Below are 13780 nucleotides of genomic sequence, written 5' to 3' on the forward strand. Positions count from 1 at the left end.
CGGACATTTTTTACGGAAATTTACGGAAAGATTAGGTGGGCTAAGATGATTGGAAGAAATAAGGGCGAGGGGGCCCACACCTCCTTAGAATCAGGGGCGGTGAAGATCAGTTAACGAAGGAGTCCGTAAACCACCCCGTGTTACTCCGTGTGTTTAGAATTTCCCCTCTATCCCGTGACATGATCTCTATCACCCTCGACCTCTCATACTGCTCGCCACCCACTTTCAACCAACCAACCTCCGGCTCGCCTCCAACCGCAACACCGTGGCAAGCCATGTTGTTGCTGATCCTTCTCGCTCGTGGTGAAGGCTAGCTTGCCAGCCTAGCTAGGGGCACCGCCTTGGCCTTGGGCGCTAGGCAAAATCGACTGACACAGAAAAATATACTTCCCTCGATTCAAAAGAATTGTCATTGTTTTGAACTGAGATTAGTTTAAAACTATAAACTTATTACGGATTGGAGGTATTATTTTTGTAACACACCCTAAAATGATTTTCAATTGCACGTGGAATAGCGAATCCGGAAAACTAACCTGTGTGCAAATAAAACATGTTAGCATCACACACGTTGCTGCACTGATCTACACCATATAATCCATTCACAACAAATAAATCAATCGCATACGCTTGCATGAAAATTCGATTGCTCATATTTACACCATCCCATCTGAATCTGATACAGTTCACAGCTAATGCCTGGCGCTACCAGTAGTTCCCGCAGCTGCAGCCGCCACGCCTGAACCGGTGGAAACGGTTCCGGTCCCTGACGACGACCTCCCTCCCGAAGATCTCTGATATCAGCGCGCTGTAGGCGTGGCACTCCTTGCTCATACGGAGGTTGGTGACGACCCTCACCGGAGTCCCCTCCGGCGTGCTGAGCAGCCCGAACGCCATGGCCAGCTTCTGGCTGTGCGCGGCGACGGCGCGCCGCTTCTCCTCGTCGTCGGCTTCCAGCGCCACCTCCGACGTGTCGGGCTTGTAGCCCTCGAACCGCAGCTGCCACTCCATCTGGTGGAGCATCTCGTAGATGTCGGCCGTCCGGGGGTGCGACCGGTCCTGCGACGTGAACCGGTGCATCTTGCCGTGCACCTCCACGGCGCTGAACCCCGGCGCCTGTGCTAGGCCCCTGTGCACCGCCTCCGTCCGGAGCGCGACCGCCTCTTCCCAGTTCTTGGCCTTGGCGTGCATATCCGCGAGGATTATGTAGTCGCCGGCGTTGACGGCGCCGCCAAGGCGCGCCAGCTCCTGCAGCGCGCGATCGGCGAGCTCGATGTCGCCGTGGATCCGGCAGGCGTTCAGCAGGCTCCGCCAGGCCGTGTCCGTGGGACCCGTGGGCATGCTCCCGATGAGCTCGCGCGCCTCGTCCATCCTCCCGGCGCGGGCCATGAGGTCCACCATGCAGCCGTAGTGCTGCGCGTTGGGAGCCACCTTGCGCTCAAGCCGCATCCGGTCGAAGCACCGGAGGCCTTCCTCGAGTAGCCCCGAGCGGCTGCACGCGTTCAGCACGCCGACGTACACGGCCTCGTCGGGCTTGTGTCCCTCACTGATCATCGCGTCGAACACCTTCAGCGCTTTACGCCCGTCCCCGTGCAACGCCAAGCCGGACACCATGGCGCTGTACGTCCACTCGTTCTTCTTGCCGTCCATGCCGTCGAACACAGCCGTCGCCTTCTCGATGCAGCCGCACTTGGCGTACATATCCACCAGGGAGGTCTCCATGAACGTGTTCAGCGTCACGGTATTCCTGAGCAGCGCGCCGTGGACGCTCCGGCCGACGTCGTAGGCGCCCAGGTGCGCGCACGCCGAGAGCGCGCTCACCATGGAGCTCTCATCGGGCCTCCACCCGTCGCGCACCATCGCGCCAAACGACTCGAGGCAATCAGCCCACCGCCCCGCCTTCGTGTACGCCGCGAGCAGCGCGCTCCAGGACGCCGCCGTCCTCTCCCCGGCCTCCATCTGCTCGAACGCCCGGCGCGCCAGCTCCGGCTCGCCGCACTTGCCGTAGAAGCTGATGAGGCTGTTCTGCGCGTGCTCGTCGTGCTCGAGGAACCCGAGCTTCATGGCATGTCCCTGCAGCTGCCTCCCTTGCCGAAATGCCAAGAGCTGCGCGCACGCCTTGAGGACGAACGGGAACGTGTAGCCGTCGGGCACGACGTCGTTGTGCAGCATGTCGACGTACAGCCGCAGAGCGGCCGCGGGGTCGCGGCCACCGACGACGTGGCCGCGCATCAGTGTGTTGTAGTCGAACGCCTCCGGCTCGTCGAGCGTGGCGAAGATGGCCGCCGCGTACTCCATGCTGCCCGGCCACTCCCCGAGCGCGCACGCGGCGAGGAGCGGCCGCAGGTGCGGAGGGGAGCGGTCGAGGCCGAGCTTGATGTTCGCCACGTGCGCCTTCCTGACCTCGTCCAGGCCACGCACGGGCCGCGCCGAGACCGTGGCGCAGCATGGCGCCGGCTCCAGCGGCTGCGTCGTCGTGGCCGGCGCCGGGGCGGCGGTTCTTGGCGTGGCGGCGTGGTGCTGCGGCTGGGGGAGCACTAGACCTCCCACCATGGCACTACCATCGGCGTGCGGGACAGCGCGGGCGATGAGAGTGAGACCGTACCATCGCCGAACAGCGAACGAGTGGCTAACATGGAGCTCGGGCGTCCACACGAATTGGTTACCGCGAAGAGTGAAAATCCCACGTCCCTCTCGAGATTCCTCGTTGTTCACTCGATGCGGGGATGGAACTGCGCGGGGTGGAAGGATTTCGTGGCTGGGAAGCGGTGGTGGGATTTTCATGGGCTGTGGAGTGTCATCCAGGGTATGGAGCGGACAAATGGCAGATGGGCAGAATCGATGCTGTCACGGCATCATTAGGCAGAGGATAAGGTCCATTGCCCGGCCAACTGGGCAAGCAGCGACGCTGCGACAGGATGGCAGCCGGGGCCATACTCTCAAGGTCTGATTAATAGCTCGTGTTACTTAGGACTCAGATCTATCCTTGGAATAGATTTTGGATTTGGATCTTTCATGATTATTTCAGTTTTTCAGTACATTGTCATTAATATGAGTAGCAAATTTTCGGTAGCTTACCAAGCAGGGGAAGAGGATTTGTGGCTCTCGGTGCCACACACCCCTGTATGAATGTAGCACTAAAAAGTATTAGAAAATTTCAAAATTTTGTGAAATTTTGAAAAATGAAACATGTTGTCCGTTGTACACTGTTTAGTTTCGTGGGAAATGGATGCCCATGGTAATACTAGTAGAAAAGACAAGAAAAATCCATATGTAGAGAAAAAAAAGTTGAATGTATTGTCGGTCATATCGTAATTCCAGTGCAGGGAGTACCACGGACAATGTTTACTCAACAAAATGGACACAGGTGTACAGCGGATAACCAGGTTTGATATCCCAAAATTTCATAATTTTTTGAAATATTCTTATATTAGTTTAATGCTACTTTCATGTCCAGGTGTGCTCGACGCCAAGAACCATGTGGGCTAACTTTAAAGATTCCGTGCGAAACCAAAGTCACAAGAAAAATACTACCTTTGTAAACAAAATGTCTTATGTTTGTTTATACAGGAAGTGGATATATCTATCTAACGGCTATGAACATCAACTAAGATCATTATTTCCAAAAAAACATACATCAACTCCTTTTTGAAAATATCTTACTGTGCCATACAGTGAAATGCTGCTCATTCATGTTTTATTTATATGTGATATAGTAATGTCACATCTATTTAAGTCATAGACACACTCTTATTTTTATTTGTTTTTTATTTGCCTTTCGGAGGAATATATGTAAACATTCTGAAATTATATAAACACATATTCTAACATAGACGAACAATTCACTCGTACATGTGAATTTTAAAAATATGAACATTCTTTCGTATGTAGGACTATATTTTTAAATATGTGGCAAACAATTGTTCTATGGTTCATGGTTCAAAAAAATGAGGCAAACATTTTTGGTATACGTGAGACCTTTTTAGATTTTGGTGCATGCATATTTAATTTTTATAAATATATTTTATTCATTATTAATCTCAAAATTTGTAACATTTTTAGAAAGTAAAAGTATTTTATTATTAATCATAAAACACAGAAAAATATGTATAAATTGACCACACCAGTAGTTGTATATAGGCACCACGTCCATAAGCAAATAGACCGACTCCCGTGTGCACTTATTACTATTACTTCATCCATAGACGGCTATCAAGCATGCATCTAGAGTATTAAATAAAACAGAGTAATGTTTGAAGAACATTAACATGATGTAGACAAAGTAGATTCAATCAATATGAATAAACCCCATCGTTTTACCCTTAGTGACAGCAATACAAAGACGTGTCTTGTCCCCTACTATGTCAATGGGACATAGAGAATTGCCAGGTTGAACCCACTACAACGCACCTATCCTACTGAAGAAATATCAATCTAGTTACTCAAACTATTTCAATAGATCGGAGAGAATTATGAAGCTATCATATAATCATGCATATGTAAAGAAATACGAGCAAGGAATTCAATATAATATCATGAACAATCTGAACATAAATCCATAATTCATTGAATCTCAACAAACGCATCGCACAAAGTGATTACGTCGAATAGATCAAAGAGGAGTTGTGATGATCATTGTATTGAAGATCAAGAGAGGGAGATAGTCATCTAGGTACCAACTACGGACCCATAGGGCTATGGTGAACTACTCACACATCACCATGGAAGCAGTAAGGATGATGTAGAGGCCCTCCATGATCGACCCCCCTCAGACACAGCACCGGAATAGGGCTCCAGATGGGCACACGGCGGAACATAAGCTTTTGGCGGCGGAAAAAGTGTTTCGAGAGACTCCTTAGGTTTTTTGGAATATATTAGAATTTATAGGCTAGAGAGGGACGTCGGGAGACGCCCGAGGGGGGCAACACACATCAGGGCATGCCCCCCTAGCACGCCATGTTGTGTGTTGCCTCCCTCGTGCATCCATCGGTCTCCTCCCAAAGCTTCCAAGTCTTGTTTTGGTCCAGAAAAAATCGTCAAAAAGTTTCGTGGCAATTGGACTTCGTTTGGTACTATATGTTGGGAACGTTGCATGGGAAACAAAAAATTTCCTACACTCACAAGTTCATTCTAGGAGATGCACATCCACGAGAGGAGCGATTGTATCTACATACCCTTGTAGATCTCTTAGTGGAAGCGTATAAAACGCGGTTGATGTAGTCGAACGTCTTCGCGATCCAATCACGATCAGTCCCGCGATTCCATCACGATCCGTCCTGATCTAGCGTCGAACGGATGGCACCTCCGCGTTCAGCACATGTACAGCTCGATGACGTCTTTGCCTCCTTGATCCAACAAGCTAGGATAGAGAGGTAGATGAGTTCTCCGATAGCACGACGACGTGGCGGCGATGGTGGTGGAGCTGTCCCGGCAAGGCTTCGCCAAGCACTACCGCGATGAACTAGAGGAAAGGCTGATTTAGAGGAAGAGGGAGAGGCTACGACACGGCTTGTGTGTTGCGGCCCTCCCTCTCCTCTCATATATATAAGGGGAGGGTGGAGAGGTGGCCGACCTAGGGTTTCCCTAAGAGGGGCGGCAACCAAGGGTGGGGTTCCTTGCCGCCCAAGGCAAGGGGTGGCGCCTCACCTTGGGCTGCCCTAGTCCTTTGGCCGCATGGGCCTTCAGGTGGGAGGGCGCCCAACCAACCATGGGCTGGTGTGCGACCTCTCACAACCCATGGGGCCCTCTGGGGCAGGTGGACCCTCCCGGTGGACCCCTGGAACACTTCCGGAATCTCCATCACAAAATCGGTAAGTCTCGGAACTTTTCCGAAAACCGAATACGAACTTGACATATATCAATCTTTACCTCTGGACGATTCTGTAGCTCATCGTGACGTCCAGGATATCATCAGGGACTCCGAACAACTTTCGGTTACCACGATACATAACTCACTAATACTAAATTGTCATCGAACCTTAAGTGTGCAGACCCTGCAGGTTCGAGAACTATGCACACATGACCGAGACACTCTCCGGTCAATAACCTATAGCGGGACCTGGATGCCCATATTGGCTCCTACATATTCTACGAAGATCTTTATCGGTCGAACCACGATGTCACCGATTCAATCACGTACATTGTGCCCTTTGTCCATCGGTATATTACTTGCCCGAGATTCAATCGTCGGTATCTCCATACCTAGTTCAATGTTGTTACCGGCAAGTCTCTTTACTCGTTCCTTAATACAAGATCTCGTGGCTAACTCTTTAGTCACATTGCTTGCAAGCTTCTTGTGATGTTGTATTATTGAGTGGGCCGTGAGATACCTCACTATCACACGGAGTGACAAATCCCAGTCTTGATCCATGCCAACTCAATAGACACCCTCGGAGATACTTGTAGAGCACATTTATAGTCACTCAGTTACGTTGCGACGTTTGATACACACAAGGTACTCCTCCGATGATAGTGAGTTACATGATGTCATGGTCATAGGAAGAGATACTTGACATGCAAAAAACGATAGCAATAAACTAACACGGTCATATGCTACATCCATAGTTTGGTCTTGTCCATCACATCATTCTCCTAATGATGTGATCCCGTTATCAAATGACAACTGATGTCTATGGCCAGAAAACCTCGACCATCTTTTGATCAACGAGCTAGTCCATTAGAGGCTCACTAGGGACATTTTGTTTGTCTATGTATCCACACGTGTATCTGAGTTTCCAATCAATACAATTATAGCATGGATAATAAACGATTATCATGAACAAGGAAATATAATAATAACCAATTTATTATTGCCTCTAGGGCATATTTCCAGCACTATAAACCTAAAAAGCTAAGAACACGCAGAAAACAACAAATGGCACTTTGCACTGGGTTAATAGGTTAGTGCTCGAAACCAATATAAGTCAATACATAAATACACAAAAAGTATCCTAGAATAACAATATTATAGCAAGGAACAATAAAAAAAAGTATAGATATGTGGGAGACATATCAACATCCCCAAGCTTAATTCATGCTCGTCCTCGAGTAGGTAAATGATAAAAACAAAAAAAATTGATGTGTCATGCTACTGGACATGTAATCTATTGTAGGTATGACCATTGGGAAATGATGAGTTGATGAACATCAACATGCAAATATTCATAAACATAAGCAACATAATCATCAATTTTAAAAATATACGATCCTTAAAGAATGGTCATCCCCCTATTCATTTTATCATGTAAGTATGACATGGCTCCGTCTTCACCCCGTAAATACAAATGTCAATCTCCATGGTGTTAAGTCACGCAACCAGATCATACTTTTTAACACGCTTCAGCTTTTTATTACTTGCGCAACATATGAGCATGAACCATGGATATAGCATAAAGGTGGAACAAAATATGATGGTAGGTTTCAAATGTATCTAAGTGGAGAAGAAAGTCTCACATTAACTAGGCGTATCAACGGGCTATGGAGATGTCCATCAATATATATCAATGCGAGGAGTAGGGATTGTCATGCAACATATGCACTAGGGCTATAAGTGTATGAAAGCTCAACTGAAGCTAAGTGGGTGTGCATCCAACTTGCTTGATCATGAAGACCTCGAGCATTTGAGAAAGCCCGCCATCGGAATATACTAGGCAAGTTCTATAATGAAAAATTCCCACTAGCATATGGAAGTGACAAAACAAGAGATTCTCTACATGAAGAACATGGTGCCACTTTGAGGCACAAGTGTGGAAAAACACGTAGTAGCATTGTCCCTTCTTTCTTTTCTCTCATTTATTTATTTTTCCATTTTTCTTTTTTTCTCTTTTTTCTCCTTTTTCTACTTTATTTCTTTTATTTTTCAAATGGAGTCTCATCCCGACTTGTCGGGGAGTCATTTTCTCCATAATCCTTTCCTTACTAAGATAGTGCCCTAAAATGATGATCATTACACTTTTATTTACTTACTAGTCGGTATGAAAAAGTGATAAGATAATATGACTCTGTATGAATGCCTCTGGCAGTGTATCAGGATGTGCAATGATCAAGCGTAACATGTATAAATATGATGAACAGTGACTCTACCACAAATACTATATCAGCTTATATGATCATGCAAAGCAATATGACAATGACAGTACTAGTCATATGGTGTAACGATGGAAGTTGCATGGCAATAGCGTTGGGGAACGTTGCATGGGAAACAAAAAAATTCCTACGCTCATAAAGATCAACCTATGGATACTAACATTTACGAGAGGGGGATTGCATCTATGTACCCTTGTAGATCGCTAAGTGGAAGTCTATATAACGTGGTTGATGTAGTCGTACATCTTCATGATCCAATCATGATCTGTCCTGATCTAGCATTGAACGGACGACACCTCCGTGTTCATCACACGTATAGCTCAATTGTTAGAGCATATATCTCCATATGTGGTTTTGGTAATTGATGACAATTCCTATGGACTAACGGTTGCCTTAAGTTATATTTATAGGATTTGTCCATAGGCACTTCTCGAAGTCCATCTGCTGGGTTCAAGGAGTTTATATGATGACCAAGGTGGTATTCAAGGTATTATCCAAAGAATGGTCATAGAGACACAAGGTTGATCAAGATCGTCAAACAAAGAGTAAATCAAGATGATCCACACACAAAGCGTACAAGATGTACCGAGAGGGATCAAGTGATCCCATGGTATGGTAAGCATTATCCATTACGTGTTTGTGTACTAACCCATGGTCTTCTTGAGAGTTCTATATGGGGTTAGGTGTGTTTCCATGGGCTTGCGTCAAGAGGAATATCTCATACAACCCATGGAGGATAACGTCAAGTGATGGAGGATGGTGGCAATGGACTTGTGAAGATATGCTGAAGAGCGGCTCACCCATAGTGTGTATGCGGGAGCAATCAACTAGTCTTCATCAAGCCAACGCAAGCAAGAAAGGTGGTCCATCTTGAGGAAGCCAAGATCATCGTCATATAGCTCAAGAGGACGAGGTGCAAGGTATAGGTTTTCCCTTGATAGGTTTTTCTGTTTTAGGATAGATTGTCATACTATCAAGGGGGCTCTCAAGTGAGTAGCTTGATCGTATCGTTCGTTGAGAGCTCAAACCATTTGCATCCTTGCATCATACTTCTTGGTTCTTGTTTGGTATTTATCTTTGTCAGTTTTAGAGCTTATGGTCATCTTCATGACACGCTCGAGTTCATCGAAAACGGAGTCCATATGCATCTTCTATGATGTTTTCGATGTTGGGAGTTTTTACCGGTCTTATTCGAAGAAGGGTTCTCACCATTTTCTTATGGGACTTTTCTCACTTGCTTCTTATTGATATTTATATCAATATTGTGTTAGCCCATGTCGTTAGCTTTCCAACAAACTTGGTTTCGTTGAATTCGGAGTCCATATGCGAAAGTTACAGTAGTTTCAGTATCCAGCGGTAATACCGCTCCTCGTGCCAGCGGTAGTACCGCCCCCGGAGCGGTAGTACCGCTCCGACGGACTGTTTTTGCATCCTTTTTGGCATCAGCATGGTTGGTGAACCTACCGAGCGGTAGTACCGCTCTGTGCGGGCTGTGAGGCTTAACGGTTGGATTTTTCCCCACCTATAAAAGGGGGTCTTCTTCCCCATTGAACCTTATCTCTTTAGCTCGTGTTCTTCCCCCATTGTTGACCTTCTTCGAGGTTGTTAACTCTCAATCCCTCCAATGATTCTTGCTAGTTCTTGAGGGAAAAGAGAGAGGAGATCTAGATCCACATTTCCACCAATCACTTTCTCCTCTAAGTGAGGGGAACCCCTTGGGTCTATATCTTGGAGTTCTTCGTGTTCTTCTTCGTTCTTCCTCTCATTTTTCCTCCCTAGCATTAGTTTCTTTGGTGGGATTTGGGAGAGAAGGACTTGGGCACTTCGTGTGCCCTTGCCATTGCATTAGTTGCATCGTTTGAGTTCTCCACGGTGATACGTGGAAGTGAAGTTTGAGAAGCTTATTACCTTTGGTACTTAGTACCCTAGATATTGTTCTTCGTGGATGCTTTGGCGTCCTAGAAGCTTTGTGGTGTCTTGGAGCCCAATAATTGTGGTGTAAAGCTCCGGGAAAGTGTCGGGGTCTCCAATTAGGTTGTGGAGATTGCCCCGAGCAATTTGTACGGGTATCGGTGACCGCCCCAAGGTTTGCCATTTGTACGGGTTCGGTGACCGCCCTCAAGGGTCCCTTAGTGGAATCACGACATCTTGCATTATGCGAGAGCGTGAGGAGATTATGGTGGCCTTAGTGGCATCTTGGGGAGCATTGTGCCTCCACACCGCTCCAACGGAGATTAGCATCCGCAAGGGTGTGAACTTCGGGATATGTCATCGTCTCCGCGTGCCTCGGTTATCTCTTACCCGAACCCTTTACTTATGCACTTTACTTTGTGATAGCCATATTGTTTATTGTCATATATCTTGCTATCACTTAGTTGTTTATCTTGCTTAGCATAAGTTGTTGGTGCACATAGGTGAGCCTAGTTGTTTGTAGGTTTTGTGCTTGACATATTAAACATTAGTTTTATTCTGCATTTGTTCAAGCCTAAACCTTAATTATTTTAAAGCGCCTATTCACCCCCCCCCTCTAGGCGACATCCACGTCCTTTCACGTAGTTTCGATGGCACAAATTTTGATGTTTGGGTAATTCGCATGCTTAATCACTTTCGGGTCTTGGACCCAAATTTAGAGCGTATTGTAGATATGGGTTTTTCTCCTCCAAAGGATTCTCAAAATATATCTTTAGAGGATGAGAAAAACTCTTATCTCAATGCTCAAGCTTCTAATGTGCTCTTCGATGCTTTGAGTAATGTAGTCATATTTCAACTCATGCCATTCTGGGATGCTCATGAGTTGTGGACAAAGCTTCAAGATAAATATGGTATGTCCAAGATTTGTGGGAATGATTGTTCTCCCTCCACCTCCGGTCGTGCGGTCTTCTCAACTTCATCTACTTCACCTACATGTGGATTGCCACAAGGTAATGATATGGTGAGTAGTGGTGATCATTGCAACGATGATAGTGGGTTTATTGTTGATGATCCTTCATCACTATATTATTGCAATGCTTCATCTTTGGGAATTAGCACTTCGAGCACTCTAAATGTTTTACATGCTTGTGTTGATAGTCCTTGCATATCATGTAAAAACTGCTTGACTAAAGCTCGTGATGATATGCTTCCTATATCTTGTTGCCATGATCAAAATGTATATATTTCCTCGAGTTGTTGTGCTAACAATGTAGAGGAAATTCATCACTCCATGTAACAAGATGTGGCCTTGAATGATGCTTCAAGGGATCCTACATCATCATCTATTGTGACTCACTTTTGCCTTATGTCTAAGGCTTCAAAGGTATCTCCTACTTTGAATCCCAATATATCTCATGATGATGATATTGATGATAATGGGGATGAGAATAATGATGAAGAGAGTGATAATATTGCATCCTTAAAAATTAAGGGTGAAATGATTTTTAAATCTCTTTATAATAATAAACTTGCTTGTTCCAACTTCTTGGAAATCATGTCTATTGCCATTGAGGGCAAGAAATACATTGAGGAGTTGGAATCTCAACTCGAGGAGCACGAGGCCACCATTGAGACAATGGAAGGTCATGAGCGTGAATACGCTAACGAGATCGCGGAGCTATCTCAAGCTCTTGAAAATGAACAAACCACCAAGGAATCTCTTGAGGAAACCTTTGCTATAGAATTATCTAGATTAAAGGAATCCCATGATAGAGCTCTCGAGGTGGCTAATGATTTTAGAACTAAAAACGATAAGCTTGAAGTTGCACATGCTAAACTCGTTGAGGACTATGAGCACCTCGAAAATGGCTCAAAGGCTATTAAGAGTTCGCTCATCGAACTCACCGAGTCTCATGCTCAACTTGAAGCTTCATATGCTAAAGAGCTTGCCAAGTTGCCTTCTCCTCCTATTGTTAATAATGATGCTTGTGCTGCTAATTCCACTTCTTGTGAAGCATCCATTTTAAAGGAGAATGTTGAGCTAAGGACTCAACTTGAGTTGCTATCTAGCAATTATGGGAAATAGGAAGAAAGTCATGTAATGCTCACAAGCTCTCATGATGATCTTCTAGTATCCCATAATGTGCTAAAATTAGCTCATGAGGCTATTACTACCAAGGTAACATCGAGTGAGCCTCATGTGGACATTAGCACTACTTCTAGTCAAAAAGCTATATTGCCATGTGCTAGTCCTCGTAATTCATCTACTCACAATGTTGCTACATCTTGTGATGAATTACTTTCCATGCCTTGTTGCTCTAACAATGAAGCTTATACTTCCTCTAGTACTTGTGTTGATACTAACCATGTAGAGGAAATCAAAGAGCCCAAGGCCCAAGTCACTTCCTTGAAGAAAGACTTGGAAAAGAGTCATGAAGGAATGTCCACACTCAACAATGTCTTGTGTGGGCAAAAATCCCCAAATGACAAATATGGACTTGGATTCAACTCCAACAAGAAGAATAAGTCCAAAAGCTTCAAGAAGAAGGGCCAAGAACAAGTCAATAATTCGGCCAAGATTATTTGCTTCAAGTGCAAAATTGAAGGGCACCATGTTAGATCTTGCCCACTAAAGAAGAAGCCCCAAAGTCACAAGCAACAAGGGAAGAGGCCACAAGTGCACTCACATACTCAACTACAAGTTGAAGAAAGGCCCCTTCCCAAGAAGACCCAAGAAAACACTCCTCATGTTGAGAAATCAATAGGGAAGAAATTAAACGGTAGACGTTGCTACTTATGTCGTGAGAAGGGTCACTTCGCTTCTTCTTGCATGAGAGGTAATTTATCCAACCCAATCATTATTGATGATATCTATTCACTTGGGAAGGATAAGGTTGGCAATGTGTTTGCCAAGTTTGTTGGTACTCAAAGTGGTGTCAAGAAAAGTACAATTTGGGTTGCCAAGCCTATTGTGACTAACCTCTTAGGACCCAACGTGGTTGGGGACCAACAAGCTCGAACTTGATCAATAGGTTTTTGTGGAGGACATTAGAGACCTGGATACATAATGAAGAATTAAGGGGAGGTAGGTGAGATCTGCTCCTTTCATCAATGATGTTTCTGCCTCCTTGGCAAACGAGGGTGGAGAGGTAGGTGAGATCTGCTACGGTAACAAAAGTCCTTTCTTGGCGCTAGGAATTCTTCTTGCTACTTCTCTGGTTTGCGTCGGTTTTTCCCTTGAAGAGGAAAGGGTGATGCAGCACAGGAGCAATAAGTATTTCCCTTAGTTTGAGGACCAAGGTATCGATCCAGAAGGAGGGTCTCGTCAAGTCCAGAGTACCTGCGCAAACACAAACAAGCTTGCACCCAACGCTTCAAAGGGGTTGTCAATCCCTTCAAGATTGTTTGCAAAGTGAGATCTGAAGGCGGAAAGTGCAACGAAGTAAAAAGTGTAAAGCTGAAAATATGGTGTGGAGTAGACCCGGGGGCCATAGTGTTCACTAGAGGCTTCTCTCAAAATAGCAAATATCACGGTGGGTGAACAAATTACTGTTAAGCAATTGATAGAACCGCGCAAAGTCATGACGATATCTAAGGCAATGATCATACATATAGGCATCACGTCCGAGACAAATAGACCGATACTTTCTGCATCTACTACTATTAGTCCACACATTGACCGCTATCCAACATGCATCTAGTGTATTGAGTTCATGACGAACAGAGTAACGCCTTAAGCAAGATGACATGATGTAGAGGGATAATCTCAAACCAATGATGAAAACCC

General features: G+C 45.6%; 1 protein-coding gene across 1 annotated transcript; it reads right to left on the minus strand.

Moving 5' to 3' along the window:
• Positions 1-609: 609 nt before the first annotated feature.
• On the minus strand, positions 610-2906 carry LOC123401682 (pentatricopeptide repeat-containing protein At1g31920). Its single transcript, XM_045095531.1, has one exon. It carries the CDS (start codon positions 2779-2781, stop codon positions 703-705), a length of 2079 nt encoding a protein of 692 aa, XP_044951466.1. The 5' UTR covers positions 2782-2906; the 3' UTR covers positions 610-702.
• Positions 2907-13780: the final 10874 nt, after the last annotated feature.

The sequence above is a fragment of the Hordeum vulgare genome, chromosome 6H, assembly GCF_904849725.1.
Source record: "Hordeum vulgare subsp. vulgare chromosome 6H, MorexV3_pseudomolecules_assembly, whole genome shotgun sequence".
NCBI lineage: Eukaryota > Viridiplantae > Streptophyta > Magnoliopsida > Poales > Poaceae > Hordeum > Hordeum vulgare.

Coding starts and splice junctions, on each gene's coding strand:
- LOC123401682 (XM_045095531.1), bottom strand. CDS start 2,781: ATGAAAATCCCACCACCGCTTCCCAGCCACGAAATCCTTCCACCCCGC.